Source organism: Argiope bruennichi, chromosome 2 (genome assembly GCF_947563725.1).
Source record: "Argiope bruennichi chromosome 2, qqArgBrue1.1, whole genome shotgun sequence".
In the NCBI taxonomy this organism is placed as follows: Eukaryota; Metazoa; Arthropoda; class Arachnida; order Araneae; family Araneidae; genus Argiope; species Argiope bruennichi.
This window is the reverse complement of record NC_079152.1, coordinates 23,388,041-23,415,601: the sequence shown is the minus strand read 5'-3', so window position 1 is coordinate 23,415,601 and position 27,561 is coordinate 23,388,041. Positions and strand designations below refer to the sequence as shown.

The window sequence follows — 27,561 nt, the reverse complement described above, 5'->3', positions numbered from 1 at the left end:
TGAATAAAATATAATAGTAAAATTCCAAAGATTTCTTGAATGTGTTTTGTGAATATATTTAATATTCCTTCTTCTAAGAGGAAGCAAAATTTGTTACCATTTTAAATAATATGAATTTCTATTAATATAAAATAATTTCAGTAATAGGTTTTGCACTTCATTCTTAGGCCATTTTAATCAAAGACAATATGATATCAACGACTTTGGCAGAATTCCTTTACTTATTTATGTGTTTCTGAAAGCTTCTATTTATCAACCCTTAACAATGGTAAGTCACCTATGGGTGACAACACTGCTGCATCAGATATGTTATGTATAAAAATATAGTGTCTAGTATTTGGAGAAAAGTGCTATTTCATTACAAATTAAGATCTATTTGTACCAACTTTACATTGTTTTGATCAGATATCCATTGTATTTTTAAGGACATATATTACTACAAGCTGCTGCTTTTTTTTTTTTTTAAGTTAAATTGTAGATAAAGTGTTAACCAAAAATTTGTCATTTTTAAAATTGTAGATAAATTCTCTTAAGTCCTATAGGGCTGCCTTATTACTTAAATTTTCATTAATTTTGCCTTCATTTGCAGCTTACCCTCCATCGAAACGGAAATGATACTCCTAAACCTGTTCTACAACCTGTACCTGAACCTAATGAAGAATCCCGAGCTTCTTATTCGGCTGATGAGTTCCGTAAGAAAGACCATGATCAAGATCGGAGAAGAGACAGATCAAAGCAGCAACCAGTACGAGAATGGGATAAAGACAAGATCACTCAAGAATCACCTGATCGAGAGCGTTCAGGGAAAGATGTGGATAAATCTAAACATTTGGATAAGAAAGAGAAAAAAGGTGCTTTAACTTTTTAGTGAATGATTTCTAAATTATCAGTCAAAATTGTAACAATTAATGTACCCATGTCATATTGAATATTTAAAGAAAATTTTGGGATGTATAGTATTGTTGACATATTTGGAATTAATTATTTTATTTAAAATTAAATTACAGATTCGAAAAGAAGAGCAAATGATGATACTCCTGCCAAATTATTGGATGATCTGTTTCAAAAAACAAAGGCTTCACCATGTATATATTGGTTGCCATTAACAGATGAACAAGTAAGTAGAATTAATTTAAAACCTTTGAAAGTATAAAATATATATATATTGAAAGTGTAACAAGCCTTATAAATTTCTTTTACATTTTTACATCTTCAAGAGATATTTCATTTTAAGCTAATACTACTTATTTTGCATCCAGTTACTACTTGAAATGAGTTTATAACTTTTGAGCAATAACTTAAAATTAACTTGATGAAGTAATATTCTCTGAAGAAAAAAAAAGAGGCAACTCTGTACTTGTTTTCTCTGAAAGAAAGTATTATGAAACTAATTCCCTGGCAATATAAGTTTTTAAAATATGATGCATCAGATGCCTTCAAATTATTCCTGTAGCAAAAGTTCTTCAAATGATTAAACAATAACTACTAATTATTTTGTGGAACCAAATATGATGAAATCGAAATATTTATTTCAGGTTCAAGAACGAATGGAAGGTAGGCGCTTGAGGCAGTTGGAACGTGAGAAACGAATTCAACAGAGAGAACAGGAAGATGCCGAAAATAAAAGCAAAAGACCACGGTCTAGGAATAGAACTAGAGAAGCGGTAATTATTTTGTCTTTTGCATGACTCAGATTTTTAGAAAATGTTTTTACAGGATAAATTACTAGAACATAATTTAATTTGATTGAAATGGGATATTAAAAAAAAAATTCATGGATCTCTGAATGATGGCATTTCCAAGCAGTCTTTGTATAGGCAAATGAGTGACTGATTTCACATGACTGATGGATCCAGAGTACTCTGTAATTGGAAAAAATTCTTGTTTTCATTTTAAATTTCCTTAATGCTGTATGTTGTATTTATACATGACTTACTTAATTTGACTTCAGTCAAAGCATCTAAAGTTTTAGCTCATAGTCTTCAATAACATCAGCCAAAAAGGATGATTTAAATAATTAGTGCAAGATAGAACTATTGAATTGATTTCTTACTACCACTTAAAAAAAAAATTTTATTGCTGCTCTCGATAGTCAACCACTTGTTATTGGAGATGTGTAATTGAAAAGCTGAATATGTTAAGTGATATTTAGTAAAATAGCTTTCAACTTTATTACTCATTTGTTACTTCATTCACTTACTGTTTTTCTGATCCTACTGTGAAGAAATAGCATTTAGAATTCATTTTTATTGATATTGATATATTTTTTTCTGGTCAAGGAAAATTTTGACCATCTTTCTCCCATAACAGATTCTTCTGCTTATCTATCCATAAACTTGTATATGATTAATATTCAAGTATTAATGCTTATTTGTATTGTACATCAAAGTGAGCACTATCGTGATAAATATTTGCATTTGAAAATCACTTTTAAGCATCTTAATAATAATTTTCACTGGAAGAATTTTTTGTTTACCTGAGGTTGTCATTAATATGTTGATTGGAGCAATCCCTTAAATTACCTGTGAAAGGGTGTTTTTTACATGAGGTATTAAGAGAGAAAACCAATGAAAGCAAAGGAGAATACAAGATGAAATAGGTCAATGGTGCCAACAGACATTAAGATAAAGCCCCCTCCCCCGTGCATCCTCTTTCTATAAAAATATGCATCACTGTTTATTGAAATACTGATGTGGCTATCTCAAAGAGATTGTACAAAATCCATACCATATCATACTTGATTCAAAAAATAACTTTCAACTCAAGTATTTTAGATGGTGATGAATTTATTTAAGTAATGCCTGGTAAGTGTATGTTTTACCTTTTATGTGTTGTTAAAGAAGAATATGCTTGATTGGTCTGATCAACAGAAAGTAAAAATACAACAGGATGAATTTGGTGTGCCAAAAAGATATATCGAACATTAAAGAAGCTGCTTTAGTACATTACACATTCAATTATCATTCTCATTAATATGTTGTTTGGAGCAATCCCTTAAATGACCTGTGAAAGGGATTTTACTGTACTGTATTAAATTATTAGTTGTTGTGGTGTGTAATTACATTAAGTCGATTTTGTAAAATCCAGTATGAAGAAATTTTAACTTGAAGCCAGAAATTTTCAATAATTATGATTTCTTTCGCTGTGTGGTTTTTAATATCCCCATTCAATGGAAACATTTTTTTGTTGGATCAAACTTGTCAATTTAGAGCTTAGAATTTTTATTCTCCAGGATTCTGGTTCTATAATCTGCTAACGGTTTTTTGCTTTTTCCTTTTATGTAACTTTTAATAGAATTTCTTTCCCTCTCTATACAGGTATGGTTGAAAGTTTGTCCCAATTGCCATAGTGTGTAGCATAAACCATTGTAATAAGAGGCAGGAAATTGCTTCATAGATATTAAAAGAACATTAAGAAAGGGTTTTTAAAAAATAATTAGAAGTTTAATTAAAGAATAAAAACAAAATTTTAATTTCTTTCTACCATAACATCAAAGCATATTATCAAATTTTTACAAGGGCTTATCGGTTTTAAAAAGTATCAAATTTTGCTTCAGTTAATGCAAGGTCCTCCTCCTTCCCCCCCCCCCTCTTCAATTTTAATAGTTTTTTAAAATTCAGTTTTGAACACAATTTGTAACTATGATGTCTATTGTAATGAATTTCAAAACAATGTCATTGTATAATTGAGGCACATGATTTTACCTTTACTGAAGTTGTGATTTTAAAAAATGCCTTCTGTGCTTAAGAATTTAAAAGCAGTTTTTCATTTTATTGTGTGTTGTTAAATTTTTAGGCAGTGTAATCAAGTGTGTTATGCTCAAAATACTTTTTGTCAGTTGCATTTTTTGAAAACTAAGAATTGTTAAATCATTTTCATTTCTTTGTAAAATATATAATCATATTTTTCTGTAATTTTTTTTAAAGCTAAAAAAAATCATATATTTATTTTGCTTATAGGTTAAAATAGAGGTTTTTATTAAATTAAAACACACACACACATCCGAAGGGGGCCTTTATTAAGCTTCAGGGGGAAAAAATACTTTTTTATAATATAACCATTTCTAAATGTTGCTGTTCTTTTCTGAATTAGCTTTGTTTATTGTCAATTTTGAGGCATTTTTGCCAGTCTTATGATGGTAGCCATCCTGGAATACTTTAGTTCTTCCCTTTATAAGGTTGCAAATAAAATGTCCTATATTTCTAAGTATGGCGAGTTAGTGCAGGAGGAAATTTATTTTCCATCCCAGCCTTGTTGAATTTATTTGTAGCTGTATATTAGGCTATCTTCTACATCAATATCACCATTTTAAGAAATGTTGAAAAATATCACAAATTTTTATTTGATAATGATACCCCCCCCCCCCAAAAAAAAAGTCAAAGCCAAAAAGACCTTAGCTTTTTATGGTAGCTGGTATTGTGCAAATATAGAATTAAATATTAATTTTTTATAAAACACGTTTTAATTATTATTTTTTAGGTTTTTAAATAAAAATTATGCTTTCCTGTAAAGCAGAATACACTCTATATTTAGAAAATATGCTGGTTTATGTATGCATGCATATATAAACATGCTTTTTAAAAAGTGTCTTATATTAATGTAATAGTTTTGTACTTTTCATCCTGATTAAGAATTTATTAATAAGTAAAGAATGATAAATTTTAAAGCATATGAGAATTTATTCATAATGGATATCATCAGTACAGTATACTGCAAACATGCATGAAGAAAGGATGAAAAATTAGGAGCAAGGCAGAATAAAAACTTTGAAGTCAGAAGAAAAAAAAATTTCAATGTCATATTTGTAAGAACCAAGGTTTTCAAAACTTCATTGAAGTCTTTCAATGGGATAATGTCACTGCCACTTTCCAATTGTCAATTATTTTATTTTTTTTAAATTGTCTCTAAATCTATGGCGCAACCATGATCTTAAGCATATTATTTAACTAAGAACCTAAAAATGCAGATTATCTAATCTGAAAAGTAAAATAACTGATCAGTATATGTAAATCCAAAAATATTGGATTGAGTTCTCCCAATATATAATTTCTACTTAACGTGAAATAAATTTGTGTTAATTTTGCTGATTATTTTATTTTTATGTGTATTCAGAAAAATTAAAATTTTTATTTTTTTGTTTGTGCAGGAAACCAGAAGAAGTTCAACTCGAAGTCGTAGCCCTGTTACCAGACGTCGATGAATGGCAGATTAGATATATATATAATTTTTTTCAGTCCCTGGCCTCCTCTCGTGCACTTAAGCAAAGTTCTAAGTGTATCCAGGTATACAAACGTCCACTCTTATAAACCATGAAACGGCCTGCAATTTTTAGCTTTTTTAAGTTAAATGCATGATCAAACTATTTTATTTTAAAATCTGAACAAAAACTTTATAGTAAATGAAATGACCTTTGAAGCAAAATATGTTCCCCATATTAATTTAAGAATTGGACTTTTTTATTGCTTTGTTGTTTTCACTGCATTATTTTGCATGTTTAAAATATTGTGTGCTTTACCTTTTTGTGAATCTTTGTTATTTGTGCACCTAAAGGTTGCAGGCTGTTTTAGTTTGAAAGAAATGAAAGCATGGTTTCTTATATGTATTTGGCATTGTTTTTTCCCTTTTAAATTTTGCAGGAGGTAAGTCAGTTATTTGTAAAAAAGAAGTGTGTGTGGAATGAATGAAAAGTGTGCTTGTGGTCTAGGGGTTGTCACCTTCATTCTTAGATATGTTAAAACGTATTTTTAAATGCCCCTCCATCTTTTTTAATTCCTGATACTTTTCTTTTCCCCTCCTGTGCCCAGTCAGGAGCCATAATTAAATGGGTTTTTTGTTAAGAATAAATGCAAAATTATCCCAGTTGATTTATTTTTATAATTTTAAAATGGGTGGGATTTTCTAACTTATTGGTGACAACTCTACCCCTTTCTTAATAACTTGAAATTTTGAAAAGTTCTGGAGGCCAGAGGAAAAAGAAATGCAACTTTTTTTCTTTTAACCAGTGGGTCATCTACCTAATCCTTTTGCAGATGAAAGCAGTTCCGTCTCGAAAAAGTATAACTCCTAAAACTGTCTGCAACAGAGAACAAGGTTTTGTAACCGTAGCAATCAGTTGATTGTGAAGTCTGTATTCAATTGAAGGAAGGGATGTCAGTCAGAGATCAGATTTAAATGATCGGTTCTGGATCTGCTTTGAAATATAGCAAAAAACAATATCCGTATCTAAAGATATTGAAGCCATGACTAGACAGAAGTTTAAATCGTCAGTGGGGTCTTTAGGCAATGCCCTAACTCTGCAAGTTTAGTCACATGTATATATAAATGCATCTTGTCATCTGTTAACATTGTGAAAATCACGTATGGTATTGTGTTTTTATGTTGAAAACTATTTCATTACACAGGTGTCTTAATTCATGACCAAATAACTATGTTATTGATGTTTGCTTTTCGATATAAACTGCTTAATAATTTTTGGTATATGAAAGCAGTCATGTTTTGTTTCTTACATAATGCACTGTTTTATTCAACACAAACTGGAATGAACGTATTGGTAAAGTTAATAGTTGGCTCTTTTTAAAATGGTTTAAGTATGTTTTTGTGAAATGTAAAATGTATGTAGTATTATGTACAAAAGTGTTGTTTTTAAGTGTAATGGCTTTAATCAGCTAGATGGGAAAGAAAAGAATATTTGTAATCACAATTATTTGTCTGAGAAATAAAAGAAATTTTTGAGCTCTGTATTTTGTGGTTGTCTTCAAAACTTGCATATAAATCTAATGCATATGAAATTTTTCAATGTTTTTTTTACAATGATGAAATATTTAGAAGGCTATGGTATAAAAAAAGTAGACTAATTTTTTATAATATGGCAATTTATATTGATGTCGTAAATATTTATTCATAAATATATCACAAAATAGTTTGCATCCATACAAAATTCATGTTCAAATATTTGAGAAAATTTTTGTATTCAAATACTTTTTAGCATCCTCATAAGAAGCATTCCATACATTTCCCAACTGCATTTCCAGTTTTCTGAAAAAATAAGCCTTAGCTGTTTAATAATAGCACATGAAATCATATCATCTATGTAATATTAAACTAAGACTTATTTGAATAAATTGAAATCATTTTCTAAATTCTAAGTGTTGAACAAACTTTTGACCTATTTTAATAGAAACTCCTGCTCGTTGCTGCAAATATTTTAAGTAGGGGAAACTACGCTGAAAAATCGATTTTTGGTGAAAACATCAAATATTTTTTATTTATAATTTTATATTTTTGAAAAAGTTTCTTTTATAAAACTTTTTCTTTGAACATTTATATAGCTTCTGATATAAAATAAGAGCATGACACTTCTGTGTTTCTATTTATATAATACAATCTAGAAAGGATATAACATTTTTTCTAATTTTAGATCTCAGAGAAATCAAATCTCAATAGTCTCGTAAAGAAATAGACACAAATATTGACAATTTTTTGATAGTCATTAAAAGAAACTGAGAATATTTTTTTACAAATTTTAACTATGAAAGAAAGGATCAGTATCTGAATTCAAAAAAAAAAAAAGTTAAATAACACTTGATTTTCTTTATTTAAATGTAAAATTAATTATTGAGTTATTTTGAAGCCAAATGAGAGATATTATGCTTGCCCCCCTGTCGGTTTGTCTTGCCTCCCCGTAAGCAAATCTCTTTCTCAACGATGTGTGAACTTGGAAGGAAGTTAACAGCAACGTTCTGTTGTTGTTTCTAATGGCACTTGTCATAGACAAGCTCACTGATTTTAAGCCAAGGGTGCGCCCTCTTGTTTTTTCAGCAGTGCCATCTAGGCCAAGAGTATGTCTTAGATACACACATGTCACAACCCTTTTTACGGGGTGGACTTCATTCATGCATTTCATTCACTCATCCACAGATCGTAATTTAGATCTGAATTAGAGAACGATCTCCCCTGGTCCAGTATTACTCTCGACATGGAGAACTTTGTGATTTATGCGTGTGCCACGCACCACACACACAGAGAGTATTGGGCAATGCATTCTCTTAGATTGTATTCTGGGAATTGAATACTGTTTTGCTTGAAACATAGGTCGCTGAGATTTTTCACCTTTGTCAGAACTCTGTATGGAACTTCATGGTCATAGTTAATAATAAATACACAGCAAAGGGATGGTAATTTCTTCACATTTGTTTACCTCCAAGCTGCTCTCTCCTTACAACTCTACACTTTTTTCCTGGCATCACATATACAAAGATCCATCAGCGACTGCAGAGCTATGAAAATAATGGTGGCCCGGCATAACACAACATAGAGACTGTCCGACAAATTTATAAATTTTCCAATGTATTAATATTAGTACACAATTATAAATTTTAGTTGAGTTTATTTACAAAAAACAATGCATAATACCTATTTTTTTTTAAATGCACTAAGGTAATATAAATAACTTCTGTACGTTTTAATTTTAAATTATTATAATCCTCTATCAAAACTATTTCATTCACTTTGAATTTTCTCACTCTTTCACCATTTCGGGTTCGATTGGATACGATTCAAATAATCTGACGACCATTATCTCCAAAATGTTTGTGCGAGTTTTTTCACTCATTACCATCTATTAAATCTACTCATTGGAATTTCTACTAAATCATATTCAAGCAAAGATGTTAATGATGAGATAGCCAAAAAATGTTGCGATTTAAGTGCCAAATCATCATTCGGTCACGTAACAAAAGACGTGAATTCAGCACAGTTTCTACTTAAGAAATCAGGGTATAAAATATTTCCTACGACCCTCTTAAGATGAAACTTCAACGATTTGACCCCAGCTTCCCATAAACCATCAAAATCAGGTGCGACCAGAGGGTTAAAATGCCTTTTAATATTCTCTGGATCAAGAAATTCCACTAATTTTTCTACATTTTTTATTAAATAAAGTCTTTAAAATTTTGGGTCATTCATTGGTGAATCCTACGAAATTTGTTCCGTTATCATTGAAAATGTCAGTTGGTCTATCTCTAAGAGATAAATCATTTCAATGCACCAATAAAAGTATCTGTATTTAAACTATTGACTATTTCTAAATGAAGATTACGAAACATATAAAGACGCAAACATAACATTTATATATATTTTTAATTCTACCAGACAATTTGATATTAAATGGATCACAAACACTCTAGAAATGATTATTCTTGTCATTGTTAAATCTGCCATTATTTAGTTTGGTACTTTTCCGTTAGCCGGACGCAAATGTCGCCAATTGTGAACCAAACGCAAATTTGGCGGAATTCTACATTATTTGGCGATTTTTCGCTGGCGTCGGCTAACGGAAAAATACCAGTTTGGTTTTTACCTTTTGCACCTACCATAAGACAATTAATTAATAGATTTTTAATAATCTTTTTTAAAGTATGTTCAACCATTTATAATCCAAAATTGGTTTCGAATATTCACTCAAGTAGCTTTAATACCAAAACAAAACAACCTGCATGCTCATCACATCAAAACAATCATTATACTCACGAATTATTGTATAAAAATTCACAGACGCTTTTGAAGCAATTTTTAAATATATATTACTCGTAGAAATTTTGCTAACGGAAGTAAGAATAGTCAAATGATCTTTGAGTGAATTAGATTTCAAATATAGTTTACTTTAGAAAGTCAAAAACACCAAAGGGGAAGTCCGACTTAATATCCTTTGAATTAATACCAATGTCGAATTTTTGAGGACGATTTTTCGCCAAATATGTAATTTTTAATGCAATCCTAAAATACATATTTCTCGCCATATATTGTAACTATTACCATCAATCCGAAGTTTGACAAGTTTTTGGTAGATTGGAACGATTCTATTGTGTTTGGCGAGAAATTGAATACTAATCTGAAGTATCTCTATATTTTTTCTGCTATTAGAGAACACATTGTCATCTTTTATTCTTAGTACATTAACAATTAATTAAAATAACAATATTTAAATAGGGCAAATGAGAATTGTATATAATTATTCAAAAAACTGATTTTGAATCATATATTGGTACTTATTTCATTAGCTGTGTGGCCGGGATAGCCTGGTTGGTAGGGCATTGGATTCGCATCTCTTGGGTTGCGAGTTCGAACCCCGCCGGCCGAAGATTCCCCGCGTGCTTGGTGGCTGACGCGCGTTAAATCTGTCGTGGTCACAAAGTCCTCCATGTCGAGAGTAATACCACTGGGGGTACTGGATCAGGGGTGATCGTTCTCTGATTCAGGTCTAAATTACGATCTGTGGTTGAGTGAATGAAGTCCGCCCGTAAAATAGGGTTGTGACGTGTGTGTAGCTAAAGTTGTTCTCTCTTGGCCCTTGTGCCATTAGAAACAACAGCAATTGATTGTGTCGGATTGGCGATAATTCGTTGTCGTCAATGATTGAATGATGATGATTGCGCGACTCCATTTGGCCCTTTTTTGGATCTTTTAACGTTTATAATGAACAATGCATTTCAGAGGAGAATTTCTTAAAAATCCATACCTTTGTATCCTTAATAGTTGGAAAAAAAAACACATGCCGTTGTTTGATACAACTTATTTATCATCATTATACGCGTATATACAAAAATCATCCTCTCATTATCGATAGTTTCTCTTATATTATCTAAATTACAGATTAATTATTTCTCGTTATTATACTTATATTATATAGAACCTATGATACTTTCAAGATTTACATATGTGTAAGCAATGCATGAAATCATGATAAGACCAGTTCCGAAACTAAGAAGAAAAATTCTAATGTCATCGCCTTGAAGGTCATATTGCATAGACATTGTAACATACCGTCTTGAATAATGTAAAGTCTTCATTGTAATGGCCAAAGGAATTGACAGGAAACTAAAGAATATGGTAACTTCCAAAAAGTATCAATATTTTATCATTATCCTCTTCATAGAATACTGGCATATGGCGGCACACCAGCTAATATTTACCTTCAGTAAAACTTCACTACAGGTATAAGTCGCATTTTTCACAAAATCCTTTGCGATGTTCAACAGTTGTTTCACAACTTTGAAGGAGGTGGTCATTTAATCATATTTGATAAAATTCTTTTCACAATGTTGAGATTATTAACATAGACATTTGTTTCTAATGAAAAATTAAAATTAATCGATGTGATTGCAAATCATCTGCTTTTACCACATCTGTTATTTTTCCTGAAGCAATATATTACATCACCGGCGAATTAGAAATGACTAAATTATTTCGTACTGTTACTTATAAACTATTTTGAAAGTGAATAATGTCTAACTTTTATGAAAATAAAGATTTAGAATTCTAATACTGAATCAATTTTGTATTATCTTCAGAAATTGAATAAGTGATAAAAAAACAACTCTTTTTTTATTTTTTAAAAGTTAATACATTCGTAATTCAAGAAAATAAGAGTGAATATTAAATTTTTCTCATACCAGGTTTGCATTAGACCAGTTATAAGACGGCCAATAGGCAGCGCATGCGTAGAAAGGCACGGATTTATGTTTGCCACAATTTCATAAGATAAATTCAGGCATTCCATGCTTTGCTATAAATTACCGTTTTAGCGTCCCTGCATTTTTCTTTTACACTGTGTATCGTATTAAAACGATGGATATTTACACAAGGAACCATTGTTAAATTTAAAAAAAAGTAGGTCAACATATCTAAATTTGGAAAACTATAAAAAAAACTCTTATTAAAAAGAAGAAAGAGCAAAAAAATGTTGGAATTTATTTATGATAAATTATCAAGTTTTAAACGAAAAAATAAAAATCTACAAAAATTCTGCAATTTTGACTTGGTTATAATAGTCACGAAATTGCGGTTATAATAGTCACGGAAAATTAACCTTTGGCCTGAATTTAGCATTGAATTGGCGAATTTTATTCTTGGCGAGTTTTTTAGTGATTAACCATGTGGTTAATAGCGTCTAAATATCGTGTTTGTATTTTAGATTCGTTTTTTCGAACCGAATGAAACAAAAATTTGACACAAAACTACACTTGTAATTACAAAATGTCATATCTAATTCGATATATTTAAATCATTCCGCTTTTGAGCTATTGCGTTTACATATTTCTGAAAATACAGACGGACAGACCCTTGTCGATTTGGCTGAAACTTTGATACATGTCTACTCTACAGACATTAAATGCATGCACCGAATTTTATTTTTCTAGCTTTTTTCTTTTTGTAGCTGTCGTGTTAACTTAGATCTTCCTCTAACTTAAAATTAGATAGAAATTTATTTGGTATAAAGACCTAAATTAAATTTCATTCTTCTAGCTCAAAACGTTTTTGTGTTGTCTTTGTCACAGATAGACGGACATTTTCCAAAAATGGAATTTTTCGAATTCATAGAGGTCTAAAACATTTAGATTCGCCTAAATCTCGAGTTTGAATTTGTTTTGATGATTACAATACTTTAACACGTATACGAGAAAATAAAAAACTGTAACTGTGGCTGTTTTATCATTTACCCTGAATGCCGTTTTATGTAAGTATGCGTATGAGGAGATCGCTTATTTGAGCAGAACTCAGTTGGTCCAATTTACTACAAACTTACTTACTATTTACTTTACTAAAGACCGGAACAATCTCTCGGGGGAATCTTTTTTGTGACGATTTTAATATCTCTTCTTTTGATGTTTCGTATAAGAGAAAGTAAATAATAATAATCTAAATCAAAACAACGTGAGATAGATTTACATGGAGTTAAAGTTTCTTTTAAAGATGAAGATCGCATCAAAGCAATGTTTCCTCTATCTTTTTCTTACAATTTTCCATGACATAAACCATTACAATATTTTATCTCGTAAGTAAGGCAATAGAACTCGGAAATGAGGTGATATTTCGGAAAATATTAATCCGATTAGATTAGCATCGATGAGTCTTCTGTCGGTGAATCCACCATTAAGAACACTTAAGAAAATCAGTAGTCCGTGCAGCAGAACGGAATGAATCACATATTTTAGTCACCATATTATTATTCAGATGGAAAAAAGAACAAAGCACCTGTAAAGTTTCATTATTTAGAAACTTTAATTATATATATATACTTATATATACTTTCTATAATTTAGAGTCCTTCATAAATGTCCAACGATTCGATCTCGAAATTTTAATGAAATTCTATATTTTAGATATCTCTCAATTCATTACAGAGGCGGTGGTAGTAGGAGAAAAAAGGGGCCAATTGCCCCCTGCCGGCAGCGTCTTGCCCCCCCCCCCGTCGGCGAGAGGTTTCAAAGTTTCGTCGATAAAAGTGTTTACTACTTCAGGATGGTTGTAGAGAGCTGCCCATTATCGAATATGATTATTTAAAAACCGCCTTGAGGTTAATATATTAAAAACAGTCGAAATATTCCAGTAACGATTAAAGTGTTTTCACTATATTTGGCAAAATAATCGATAGAGTGGTAGGTCAATATTTTGTGGACAATTTTTGATAGACCAACTAAGAACTGAATACAATGGGTGTCAAAGATAGTGTTCGCAGATTTTCAGATATCTGATCAAATGTCGTTCATTCAGCTTAAATTTGTACTACTTTTGACATATAACCGACAAGCTAACAAATGAATAAGATATCGACAAGGTGATAGGATCATTTTGTTGGCAATTTTTGATCGGCCGACTATGAACTCGATGCGGTGAGTGTCGAAAATGCTGAGTCTGCAGATTTTCAGACATTTGATTGAAATGTCGTTCATTTAGCTTATAATTTGCACTAGTTCTGGCAATATATCCGACTGAATATCGCATTCTGCCGACAATTTTAAGGCGGCCAACTGTGAACTGAATGTGAGGAATGTCGAAGACTATATCCACTGATTTTCAGACATTTGATTCAAATGCCGTTCATCAAGCTTTTAATTTGCATTACTTTTGGCACCGACAAGATGACATGTGAATAAGACATAAAATATGTCGCATTTTGCCAAAAAAAATTTAATCGGTCGACTAAGACTTCAATGCGATGGACAACGTTAAGTCCAAATTCTCAATCATCTAATTTAAATGTTATAATGTCCATTCAGCATATACCTTATATTATATTTAGCAGAATAATCAATAAGCTGGCAAGTGAATAAGACGTCACATTTTTCTCGACTAATCTTTTTCCCTTTAGTTAAGATTTTATCATAGATTATGGGGAAAAAAATATTTTCACAGAGCACTTCGATTACCTGCCAGTGGAATTATTAGAGAAATTGAAGCTTTTATATTATTCATGAATAGGACGAAAGAGTTGCTTTCCATAATTCATCATTCAAATTCAAGTTCTAAAGTTAATCGTCGTCTTATTCATCTAATTGTTACTTCCTCGGTAACGAATTGGTAAATTTATTTTATTCATTTCACTATGAGATTGCCTGACTAAAATCTAGTTAATGGTTAAACAAAATTTAATCCAACACTTTTTTTTGACACGGCTATGCATATGCATGCTAAAAAAAGTTACTTTACTGTAGCGAAATTATGTGGCTTCATTATAAATTACTAAAGTAAGTAAATTGTACAATTGCAAATTAAGTTTATTTAACAGTAAAATATCTGTTTTCTTTCGCAATCTAATTTTCAAGCTACAATTATTACACTAAAGAAGTATTACAGACTACAACTGAAAAAAATATATTTGTGGTATGGTAGTTTTTAGCTACACTAAGAGAGTTTAACCAAGTATACACTAAATTTGTTAAATAAATTACTTTCTAAATTGTTCAAACTCTTCATTCAATATTATGACTATGTAATCGAGGAACATATCGTTATTATTTTTTTTCTTTCAATTACTATTCGCGGCAAAAACTATATGATTTCTAAATTCTTAATAGACTTTATATAAAGATGTCTTGATAAAAGGATGATTAAAATTGTTATTCATAGAATATTCATATATAACATATTAACTCCTTGACATACAAATTTTCTTAACTTTCTAATTACCTGGCAGATCTTATTTGGGATAGTAATTGATGTTTAATATCTAGAATAATATAAGGGCATTTGACGTAATGATGTGTTTTCAAGCGATTTTCGCCTTTTACTTAATACTTTCCCTTAATTGCAGATTTAAACTTAAAAATTTTGTAATTCCATCGCGAATCAGACTCATCATTGTATACGAACTATTTAAGAAAAACCAATGCATACAATTGACTCACTTTTTTGTATTTTATCATTTCATTTAAAATATATGATAATTAGGTACATCAACAATTGCTTGCCCCCTCCCCCTTATATTCTAGAGACAGCAAATATAACCATCACAATTGATCCAATTATGCCAATCAATTTAACAGCTTAGTGTGTATAGTTAAACAAATAAAATGTTCTGTGGTGATTGTGTTAATATAATTGAAAATGTTACATTCATTTGATGCGATAGGATGTAGCTTATCTTAATTGACTGACATGACTAACAGAATGTTAATAATATAAAGGGCAAACAGCAATTCACCAATTTGTGTTTACTTCAAATTTCTATCATATATTTATTTACAGTTAATTATAACTGTGTTTGTAAGAATTAATTTAATTAGTTATAAGAATTGAAAGAATATACAAAATAATTTGATAGATTTTGAATATAATTGGTAGGAAACATATTTTATAAACTGTATTTGTAACTGTAATATGATTATTAAAGGAGAACTATTATCACAGTAATTCATGCAGTTAAACATATTTATACTATTTGCTTTTTCTTAAATACCTAAAAGTTTTTATGAAACTAGGCTTTTTTAACAGCACATTTACCTTTTCTCACTTTCTAACTGGATGATTGAATTATTTTGGCTTAAAATTTTGTCTCTCAATATATCAAGCTGTTTATTGTACATTCCCAGTATATCTTCTTCCTGGTGATATTTCCTAATTAAATAAAATAAAAATTATATAATTAGTTTATCAGTGAATTAGCTTAACTTATCTTCTGAGTTTATCTGTACAGAATCACTCACTTTGATTGCAGTTTTGCTAGTTCTTGGAAATTTTCCTTACTTATATTCTGAAAAGGAGAAAGGTTAATAAGCAAACATTCTTAATAAATATGAATATTGACCATTTTGTTTACCCATCTCTTTTTCTTTTATACCCAAGTTGAGAATGTATTCATGATTTTAAATAGGATAGTACCTATTAATCCATCTAATAAAAAAATGAATAGGATTGAATCCATTTTCTGTGTCCATTAAGAAAACTGGCATTTGTGGGATTGTTTGTTTTAATGAAAACTGACTTATTAAATGATCAATATAAAAGAGAATTACGGTTATACCTACAATGCCAATCAAAAGATTATAAGATATCCAGAACTTTCTCAGTTTCATCCAAAAAAGACTTCACATCAATTTTATAGATCTATTAGGCAGACAAAAATTATGTGCTGCCCTCTAAAAAGCCTACATATGTGTGATAAATATCAATATTTTGAAATATTAAAATACATAATACTAAACAAAATAAATTTTACATTAAATAAAATGTTAGACTGATTGCCAAGATTTCAATTAAATTCTGTATTGCAGGAACTTAATGCTGTAGTCATTTTCACACATTAACCATAGCATCAACTTAATTTATTTGCTGTTTCTGCAAGTGGATATTCTGCCTGCCTGTGAACATCTTATACAAAGATTTATGAGATTTTTAGAACCCATGGAATATTACCATATTAATTAAATATACATTGAGATTATTTCAGTTTTTTTATTAAACAAGTGCATAGCATCATTTTTCCTCCTTAATCATTGTACATAACTTCCAAATAAATAATAAAGATGAATACAAGAACTATTATGCAATGATATAAAGTTTTATGAAGCAGCTACCAGTTGAGCTTTTCATATCCCTTGTTAATATATTCGAGGCTGTAATAGAAATGAATTAAAACAAATTGCGATTTCATTTTTAAATTTGTAGGAGGTTCCTTTTTATAAGTTAAGATAATTAAAATTTATCATGACTATCTTATTATAAAGAGAGTGGTAATTGACAGCATTTTCTCATAATCCTCCAAAATTGAATTCAATCATTTCTGGGGATTATGAGAAAATGACCAATGGATTGCCAGTAATTATGTGTCTTCTCAAGGCAGTCAAAATATGACGGAAAGCTAAGTTTACCGAGATAAATGCTTCCCCTTTAACAGGAATGATTACTTTCCAGCAATCAAAATTATACGTAAAAATTGTTATTAAATCGAGTGCATTAAAACAAAAATACAATATCCACCAAAATATACAGTACTGAAACTCGCGCACCTCGAACACGTGGTTGCGTTTGTCGACGACGCATAGGTCCAGTTATACTATTTGCAGTAGTGAAAAGAAGGTTGTTTCGATCGGTTTTTGTTGGAAATGGGTCTCTCGACGGTGCACAAAGTATTTATAGTTGAGCATTAATTCCGCTCATATGGAAGCGGCCATGAAGGTGGATTGAGTTTGAAAAAGGAGGCAGAACCATTCCAAGAGCAGTTTAAAAAGACAGCACCTAGTAACACAGTTATGTTGTCTATTGTTACGAAATTTCGCCATTCTGGTAGTCTACTGTGTCAACGGAAGGGGAATGTTAAAAGAGAGTGTGTTCAACTGTGAAGATCCACCAAGAACTCTCTGAGCCTGTGTTACGTGAGAAAATCGTCTCTTTTTGCAGGAGTCTGCAGCAACCTTTGTACAGGATATGTTTGAGAATCTGTGAGAACGATATGAATACTGTACAAAGCAAGACGATGCACACTTTGACCACTTACATTACGCATGCCGTGGTAAATCAACACGCTAATAGTGTGTATGTATTGTAAAGTACTGAAGGTACTTTGGTGAGAAACATAAACTAAATTTAGTTGGTGCCGAATGGCAACGTGGAGAAAGAAGCATGGAGCGGAATGATGTGGTGTGCGTGAAAAAGGAACACCGGAAGGAATAGCTTATTAAAATTTAAAATGTGTCATGTTTAAATGTTAATCTTTGTAAAGTTGTGTAATGCAGTGATCGTACCTATATGACAAAAAAGAAATAAACCAATTCGGTTTAAAAATCGTCCTGTTTCTTTGGAATAATACACGCTACCATATTACAGTATGTTAATTCTTTTTGAGGAAAAATAAACTCGCAGGTGACGATATTGTAGTTTTGTTCATCATTTCATTTCAGTACTGTATATTTTGGCGCATACTGTATTAGAAGGGAAGGAAATTGAATTCAATAGAGATAAAGCACTGGTTACATTAAATGAAAAATTAGTTATTTATATATTGTGAAGAAAATCTGGAAAAATACATGTAAAAGTTGACAAAATTACTCACCGAGATATGTTCTTGAAGTCTACCCACACTCACACTATAATCTATAACAGTTGACTGAAGTTCTTTTTGTTGGTTATCTTGATAGAAAACCTGTACAAAAGATATTTTTAATGAATGAGTTCAAAAACAGTTATGTGAAACAGATAAATGGAACTATTCTTACTTTATTTAAAAGCACATCTCTTTCCATGGTCAGATTTTCAGTCTAGAAGTTAAAAAGCATTATCAACAAACATTCATTGTAATTTCATTATTTGTAATGATCTAAAAAACTTACAATTTTCAAAAGTGACTGGAGCAACTTTTGATTCTCCTGTTCTAATTGTTTTGCTTCCTCCAACTGCCCACTTAATTCATTTTTTTCTTGAAACAGCTTTTGATGAGCAGAAGAAAGAGTTTCGATTTTTGTTTGATAAGAGTCTATTTCCTCTTTCAATCCTTTCACTTCCACTGTTAAACTTTTATTTGCTTCTTCAATGACCTAAAACAAAAACAAAAAAGAGTCAGCTAAATAAATAAGTAATTTTTTTATCGCTGAGAGATATAAAAGCTTATATTAATTCTTTTTATTACATTTTAGAATTTTCCTATAATTTTTAGAAGGAATTATATTGTCATTACCAGAATTAAAATAAAATTAATTTTGTCATTCTATTTTTGATTAGGCAGATAACACTACAGCTATATTTTGACAGCGATTGTCTGTTCTGATTTGATGATAATTTTTATATATTATTATTTAACTGGATTAGCAAAGATGGAATATTTATAATTGGTTTTTCATTTACTTCATTTCTTGGAATACATTAATAAAGTATTTTCAGAGTTTAATTATCAGTTTAACATAAATGCTTTTAATTAAATTCTGACTCAATATAAGATATGCCATCTAATGGCGAATTTCAGAAAAAAATAATTTTATGACTTAAAAATATTTTAATAGTGAATTTATACATATACATTTGAAAATCTGTTTGTATATTTGAACTTTACACAATTTCCACTTCTTGACGAATTATCTGTTCTTATTCGAGCGAAATTTGTTACACATTGTTACACATTAACACCAAGAAAGCTGTAGTTGTGATGTTTAAAAAAACTTCTACGATCCCCAAAAGTTAGAAGATTTTAGATTTTTACATCTTAACCGCTGAAAAAAATCATCGCACAAGCATTATTTTTACAATGTCTTAAAATTTAAAAAATTAGCGTTTCAGAGACATAAATTTCATTTTTGTCCGATTATTTCCTTACTTTTAATCATTTTTTTTAAATTTCAAATGATACCAGTTTAATTGTTGTTCTATGTTTACTACATAATTGGCAATTTTTTTAAAAAAAATATGTACATAATTTTAAAAGATACATTGCAATAGTGAACATAAACTTTTATTGTTTCATTATATATTTGAATATATATTTTTTTCTTGTCTGTTAGATTTAATTTCCTTTGCTTCAAACAAACATAATTTTTTTTAGATAAAATAAAGTATATATATATATATATATATATATATATATATATATATATATATATATATATATATATATATATATTATGCCTGATGTTATTATTTTGAGATCCGATTCCACCATATATCTATTATGTAAGCAGACCAATGCATATTAAATTCAAGAAACTCTTTCCCTCTGTACGGCATAGAAATTTGAAAAGGTGTCTTTTTTACTAACTGACTATAATTGAAACTTATGAAGTCTTTTGAGTGTCTTCAAAATGTGACGTTAACCGAACTTAATTAAGCTTAAACATATCTAAATGCAAAAAATATCTAAATCTAAAAATGAAAGTATTTATTCTGAATATATTCAATAATTCTTAATCTTTGCATTACACCGATACATAAATAATTAAATGTGTAAAAATGATTTCTCAAAATTGTCAACCATTATAAACTAAAAAATATAACTCCAATTGACAAATTCGATAATACTTCAATAAATGCATTAGTATAATATTTATATCACTAATAAAAGAAGGAAAAGATTTGGCAGCTTTCCACTAGTTCAACATGAATTACCAACAAGTACAAATGCTGGTTCAAACTGTCACTTTTCCATTAGTAAGAATTACCAAAATGCGTAAATATATTCAAATGTCTTCTACAGTGAAAGCTGCAATTTCGTGACGGAAAGTTTTCTTAATTGATACATTTGCAGGTATTCCAAATGTTGTGGGACCAATAGAAAAAAAAGTGCCAAAGATTTGATTTTTTAAGATATAATACCTCGCATTTCTGTTGATATTCTTTGATTTCCTCTTCATGCTTTTGCTTTGATTCATTCAATAATCTACAATAAAATAAAAGATTAAAATGTATATTACTTTAATAAATAAATATATTTATTTTACTTCAATTAAAATATTTGGTTTTATTAAAATTTAAACGACGTGCTGTCAGAATAACTGAAAATTTAAAAATATTTCGAAAAAAATATAAATAAAAGTATAATTGTAAAAGATATTCAAACGATCATACATACAGGGAAACCACTAAAGTCCTTTGTCCAAGTAAAAGAGTGTCCTCTCTTTTCAGAACAATTTACAGTCATAAAAGTGATGCCTTGAGTTTTAAAGTCATTATACGCAATGCAGGGACAGTTTATACTGCCACTGGATAACACACTGTTGAATTAGAATTTCTATCTCGAAAAATAGACGAGATGGCAGGGGGTGAGTTAGAAAATTAAAAAGATTTTGTACAAAATACATTAATACTAAAAACAATATACGTAAAATGACATTTGATTATTAACGATTTCCGAAACTAAGGTCACGAAATACTGACTGAAGCAGAAAGTTTTATATTTTTAACTAATGTTCTAATCCAACATCATGGAGCGGCGGAAGACATCAAATGTAAAGACGTATTTGGTGGAGACATTCTAGAAACAAGTAATCAGATATGACAATTTAGAAGAGTGTCTTCTACGCTCACCTGCTCTGACTCCATAGAATTTTTTTTTTTCTGTGGGGTTGCTTAAACCATGCGCTCTGTGCGCAATATTGCTGAATCTGCTCGCGTTTGTGTAAGCGTATCACCTCGAAGCACACAAAGTGAAATTCAAATAAGGGTCTAAATGTGCATTGCAGCTGTTATAAATTTCTGTTCCTCCAGATGGCGCTGTCTTATAATTGATGTAAGCCTTGCACTACTTATATGGCAGATAACAGAACATACGGATGGAAGACGCTGGAGTAACCTAATAATTTGCTCCTAAATCGAAATTACTGTATATAGTGTATATAATTTCTAGTAACTTTCAGGAATAAATAATTGAAAAGGCAATTTGAAATTCACGAGCCATTGGACCACATATGCAACAGCAGCTAACAGAGAGAAGTGTGAACCAAAAGCACCAAAAGAAAGTATCTTGTGATAACTATATACCCGCCCCAACCCACCCCCTTTTTTTTACACTTCATCTCGAAATAGTATTGGAAATCGCGAAAAAACAAATGTGTGTTTTAAGAGTTCCATTCTTAGCATTAATAATAATTACTTAGAAATTGATTAACCCCCAGGGCCGTACTAAGCCTGTTTTGCAAATATCTGATGACTGCTTTTGTACAATGGTGATGTCAGAAGAAAATAGTTTATAGTAAAAGCACTGAAATAAAGTTATATTCACACAAAAATAATACGAAAAATAAAATATATATATTGTTTAACACAATCATTTTTTTACCTTTAATTTTTAAAATTGCGTAAACATTTTGTGCTTACTTAAAATAGCCATTCAAAACATTTATTGAAGAACTATACATACATTTATATTATTAAAAAATTAACATTGCAAGCGATACCGAAATAATATATTAAACACATCTAATCTAAATATATAAAATTGAAAATCCGTTTGTCTGCTTGTATGTTTCAACCTTATACAATTCCACGTCACTTCCTAATTCGAATGAAATTTAGTATGAATGTTTCTTAGCAATCAGAAGGATATATTGCACTTTTAGAAAGTTCATATGATCCTCTGAAGGGGATGAAATGAGGGTGCATGGTTTTACGCTTTTCAGCCTTAATTTATGAACAAATCATTACACAAAAATTATTTTTACACCATTTTAAAATTTTAAAAAATTAACTTTTTGATAGTATAAATTTTATTTTTAATAGTATAAATTTTATTTCTAAACGACTATTTCACCAATTTTAATCAATTTTTTAAAATTAATTTTTACACATTTTATAACAATGTTTTTTTGTTGAAATATTAAGACTATTTTCTGTTCTATTAACCACTCGTGTGTTTTTGCTAGCGTTGAAATGAAGCTATTTTCTTTGGTTATTTTTACTTTTTCTTTAGTTAAGTAGCTTTTTTTTTAGTTGAGTTTTGAATTGATTACATAGTAGCTTTTAATACATGTTTTAGAAAGCTGTCTAAAGTTCCTTAAATTTTTTTAACTTGCGTGATCTAATTTTGTTCCACACTTTTGTAATTTTAAAACTTTAATGCGCTTAATTAGCATAAAATAAATATATTGTTACTGCTTTCTAGTTTGAGTTTGTTGACTGGAATTCCATTTAAAAATAAATAAATTTAAAATGTTTTTTAAACATATGTTTGTATACACGTTAGCATTCCCAACACTCACATTGCATCTCACTACATGCTTTTACTTGTGGATTATCTAAATTTCGTAATTGCTGTTTTAATAGTAGATGATATTAAATTGACTGTATTGATATTAATTTTGAGCAGAGTTTCAGTTGTTTTGAAGTTAAAGCATGGGGATAAAAAACTGTAGTGAATAACTTATATGTACATGTTAAAGAAAATTCTAAAAGCACAGGATAAAAATAATTTCCTCGAAATATGAGAAAGATTTTTTTGCATGGAATTGATAACCGAATAAAAAAGTTTAAAAAAATATGACATAGCATTAAAAATATGTAGTTACATAAATAGAAAGAAAATGTCTCAGATTCTTTTAAATTTCTCATAAACTGCAAAATATAGTGAATAAGAATATTTCTAACACATTATCATATGACAACAGTGGTAATAATATTAAGAATTTTATTCCAGTTGCACATAGTTATGCATTTTGATATTGTCAGCTATTCCGTTACCACAGAACGTAACCGTATAAAAAGGATTCGTTTTGACTGACTGTTAATACATTCATTATCCAGTTATTCTGGCAACCCATTCTCCAAACCTTCCAGTCTCTTTGGAGAAGTTGGACTCCTCCCCCTTCTTCATTGGTACACTATTTGAAAATCTAGCACTTACCACCCACTCCACTACGTCTACTGTTTTACCAAACAGTAGGATCATAAATTACTATATACCACTATATGTTGTCAAAAATTCCCTTTCCTCATCAATATGAGGCTTTGAAACCTTTTAGCGAGGGTGGCTCTTGCCCAAGCACCATCCAAATGAAAAGAAGAGAAAAGATTCTGAGTACCTCGGGATTAGATACCCGTACTCGCTTAAAGTTAGCTACCCCCTGAAGTCAAAATACACAAAATTAGATACCATTAAACTTAGATACCATAAAACTATAAAGCCAATAAACGCTAAATGACTTCCGAATGAATAAATGCCTCCAATTTGCTTTGCACATATGAGATAAGGTGTTCCTTTGATTAAATTTTCAAACGATGTAATAATGAATAAAATAAATAAATAAATAAATAAATAATATATAAAACATCTCACTTTTTATATTCAGCAATGATTTTCCGGTGGAACTTTGGCGAAATCATAGTCTTCATTCCATCGCTAAGAGCATTACATTTGAGCAAAATGTCTTTCTTTTCTGCTTGAAGCAGATCTATTTGTTCATTGAGAGCTTCCCTTTCTTTTAAAAGGATTTGTATTCTATCAGACAAGGACTTTACTGAAATTAATGAAAATAATTATTAATATATAATACAATAAATTACAACGTATCTTAAATAACACATTAGATGTTGCATGAATCGCTTGTGACTCACGCTACTTTCTATGCCCATTTAAAAGATAGCAAAGAAAGGGTCATCTAATTAGAAGAATGGTACGAAGCACAGATGTGAGTAGTGTAAATAATTATTGCATGAACATTTAACAACATGCATCAAAGTTTTGCAATTCAAATTCAATATATAATCCTATATATGAAAATATTCGACTAGACTTTTGAACACGGTGTTATCTCAACTCCGAATCCGTGATATTTTCCTCAACCATTAAGATGGCTGCCAGTCATTAAATCTCAACCGTAATCTACTGCCTTATTTGACAAACAAACAAAAAAAATATCCAAATATTTTTTATGAAACTTTTAATGGAGAAAAAAATAAGTAAAAAATTTCGCGAAGCAATAAAATCGGCTGAAATTTTTATTAAATCAATAGAACCTATTGTTGCGAATTGTGTTGGAAAACATTTTGAAATATTGATTTAAATTGAAAATGTCACAAAATAATGAATTTGATGTCATAGAAAAATAAATCGTTTAAAATTTTAAGATGGTTCAAAAAATAAAATTGGTGCGATAAAACTTGTTATGAAAATGTAAAGGAATCATAGAATACAATTAAGCAATAAAATCGATCTGCTAGCTCGAAATACAAAAGATTATTTCTTTCAATTAAGATTATTTCTGGCAGTATGTATCTGGAGGTTTGTTAGTTTATCTAAGCACATGTTGGTCTTTCTTCTGTTCCTACGTTATGACGGATAGCTTGCTTAACTCTTTTCCAATAACTCACATAGGGAGGGGGAGAGATTAGCAATCTCTCAACCTCTTGCTTTGTATATAGATGCAGAACTTAATGAAATGTCGTAGAAATTTCCTTCCATAACAGTGCGGATCAATATTCTCGGCAATCCCTTTTATTAAATGCGATACTTTTTTCATCCTTGGACTTCATAAGATTACTGGGATTACTTTCTGACAAAATCCTAAGACGTCCCTATCCCTATAGTAACGGGGGAGTAGACTCCTTTAAGTTACAAGAAAATGTCCTAAAATATCCAAACTCTTTTTTTTATTATTTATTTATTTATTTTTGAATAGCGCATCTACATTATAGCGTTGCAAGCGACCATTAGTTGACGTCTTTTTGTTTTAAGTTCTTTTCGGTTTTCCGTAAGTGTGGCATTCACTGTACCGTTTTTCAACGTCAGCTCGAAGTCGATCCCAGTAAAATCACCCTCGAGTTCTACTTAATGTACTCTTGATTCCAAAATGCTTTCCACTGTGCTGTCGCAGAACTTCTTGCTCTTCAGGACAAAAGCTTATATAATTTTCTCCCTCTTTAGATATTTCAAGTGTAAGGAGTTCCAAAACTCAAAATATCATGTTGCTGTAGAATTAATTCACTGGAGCAATTTCTAGCCAAGATAGTCAATCCACGGAATATAATTTCTTCACTAGAATTGATCTAATATATGAGCTGCTTCCATTTGCGCTCTTCGGATATTATTTAAAAACCAGGGATCTGCAGCTGCTGATGCTTTTTCAGGGGAGTATTTGTGTCTATTCTAAGCTTTTCCTCGGCATTCTCGTAATATTTGAAGCTCTCAATGTAGGACCCTTTAGAGAAAGCATCTGTATTAAGAGCCTCCTTTACGAAGCTACATATGGTCCCAAAACAAAGTAGTTCTATTTTCACTTAACATTCTTCTAGAGTTCTACAAAGTTAAATTTCTCAACGAGATTCAAATCGAGAATACAGAGATCAGACGGTGTTGCCATTTTATGGATTTAACAATCAAAAGACGCTCCCATCTTCAAGTGTATCGTTGTTTTTTCATCCACAACAGTTTTTTAAAAAAAGCTAGAGCTGGGTTATTAAGTTTTTATTTCAATTTCAAGGTTAAAAGCCAACTCTTAAAATGTTACATTTGTACCTGTGTCCACTAACATCACATATGGGATACTAAAAAATATACTTTCAAGAAGAATTCGTTTTTTCCAGCACTAGGCACAGAAACTTCCAGTCGTCTCCATGAATTTTATTCAAAGACGGAAACTTTCGCCTCTCAAGACAATCGTTTCTTATAATCACTCTGCTCTCTGTGTGTGTGCGCGAGCGCGTTTTTCATTGCATTTTTAATAAATGACATTCAGATTTTATCGAATAACATTTTCCTTCCCAGAAACAAAACTGTTTAATAATGCTTCCAATGCTTTCAACAACAGAGATTTGAATTTATTACCCCTTTCTATCTCTATTGATCTTGTGTGTTTCTTCAGTACAGATTTCGCAATTTCTGGAGCTGGTTTCGAATCTTTTGCGTCCATCAACCTTAGTGAAAGTTATGTATCTTCATCTCTAATAACATCGACGATGTGCTGGGCTGCCAGACTTTCTTAAACATCCAGAGGACACACGGTGTATGCTCGGTGTTTTAGTCCTCCCACAACGGCAATTAATACATGAAGACATTTTTTTGCCTTCTTTTATTCAGGCATTCAGCTCATTCCTGTAAAAATGAGTTAGATAGCTATCTCCAAATGGGATTCTAGAGTTAGCTCGATAGAAAACGTCAATTTATCAGCTGAATTCCTTGTAGAATATATATCGCTGTTCTTGGAAAGAGGCTACAAACTGACTGCCAGTGACAAAAGCCGACCATCCGTTTGTAGCATCACAACACCAATATTGTGGAAATCGTTCAGTGGTATAGGGTTAAAAATATCCGTCACGTTAGGATAATGGATTAACGAAGCTTTATTCGACGGAAAACATTAAATATAAGTAGCAGAAATACAGAAGAGGCGTACTAAAAAAATAGTACACGTGGAAATTCGCAACACAAGCAGACAGCAAATAGCTAATTTTAAACAGTAGTAGAGAACACGGCTAAAAAGCTCGCTCCGGACCAGCACTTCAAAAAAAAATGAATCAATGAGTGCCTCCGTTTATATAATTCCCGTCTGAAGGCATACAATTTTCTTGAAGGATACTCGGATCTCTGTTTTTAATAGAAATGTTGTGGTAATTCTGGTACTTTCACGAACTTTAATTTTTTCGCCAAATTCGATTGTTACTGAACTGGCTCTTTGTCATTTTTTTTTCCTGCCAACTACCGGAGTTATACACCTGGCCTTCATTAAGCCATCATTAATAATATCTGTAAATCTTTTTTTTTTCCGCAATGATTCTAATATTGTTGGAAAACAATATTACAAATGACTAAAAATATAACTTATATCGTTTCAGATACATTATTTTTTGTACAAAATAATAAAATATCATTGT

At 30.4% G+C, this 27,561-nt stretch overlaps 2 protein-coding genes across 5 annotated transcripts in view; one reads left to right on the top strand and one right to left on the bottom strand.

The window, feature by feature from the left end:
* Window positions 1-6,738, top strand: part of LOC129991458 (apoptotic chromatin condensation inducer in the nucleus-like) — a 55,201-nt gene extending 48,463 nt beyond the window's left edge. The window contains exons 17-21 of one of the 2 annotated variants that reach the window (XR_008785839.1): window positions 590-851; window positions 1,008-1,117; window positions 1,536-1,664; window positions 5,147-5,282; window positions 6,030-6,738. Coding sequence is in view for 1 of the 2 variants with exons in the window: in XM_056098233.1 (XP_055954208.1) it covers window positions 590-851; window positions 1,008-1,117; window positions 1,536-1,664; window positions 5,147-5,200 (555 nt within the window). In the remaining variant the exon portion in view is untranslated. Of the gene's footprint in view, window positions 1-589; window positions 852-1,007; window positions 1,118-1,535; window positions 1,665-5,146 lie in introns of both variants that reach the window. The other variant, XM_056098233.1, reaches the window with a different exon arrangement.
* Window positions 6,739-6,878: 140 nt separating this feature from the next.
* Window positions 6,879-27,561, bottom strand: part of LOC129962433 (centrosomal protein of 89 kDa-like) — a 28,079-nt gene continuing 7,396 nt past the window's right edge. The window contains exons 6-13 of one of the 3 annotated variants that reach the window (XM_056076203.1): window positions 24,029-24,209; window positions 20,575-20,638; window positions 18,606-18,809; window positions 18,492-18,533; window positions 18,329-18,418; window positions 15,984-16,030; window positions 15,781-15,894; window positions 6,879-7,035 (exon numbers count right to left, since the gene is read on the bottom strand). In XM_056076203.1, the coding sequence (XP_055932178.1) occupies window positions 6,945-7,035; window positions 15,781-15,894; window positions 15,984-16,030; window positions 18,329-18,418; window positions 18,492-18,533; window positions 18,606-18,809; window positions 20,575-20,638; window positions 24,029-24,209 (833 nt within the window). In that variant the 3' untranslated portion in view covers window positions 6,879-6,944. The remainder of the gene's footprint in view (window positions 7,036-15,780; window positions 15,895-15,983; window positions 16,031-18,328; window positions 18,419-18,491; window positions 18,534-18,605; window positions 18,810-20,574; window positions 20,639-24,028; window positions 24,210-27,561) is intronic. The other 2 variants (XR_008783894.1, XM_056076204.1) reach the window with 2 other exon arrangements.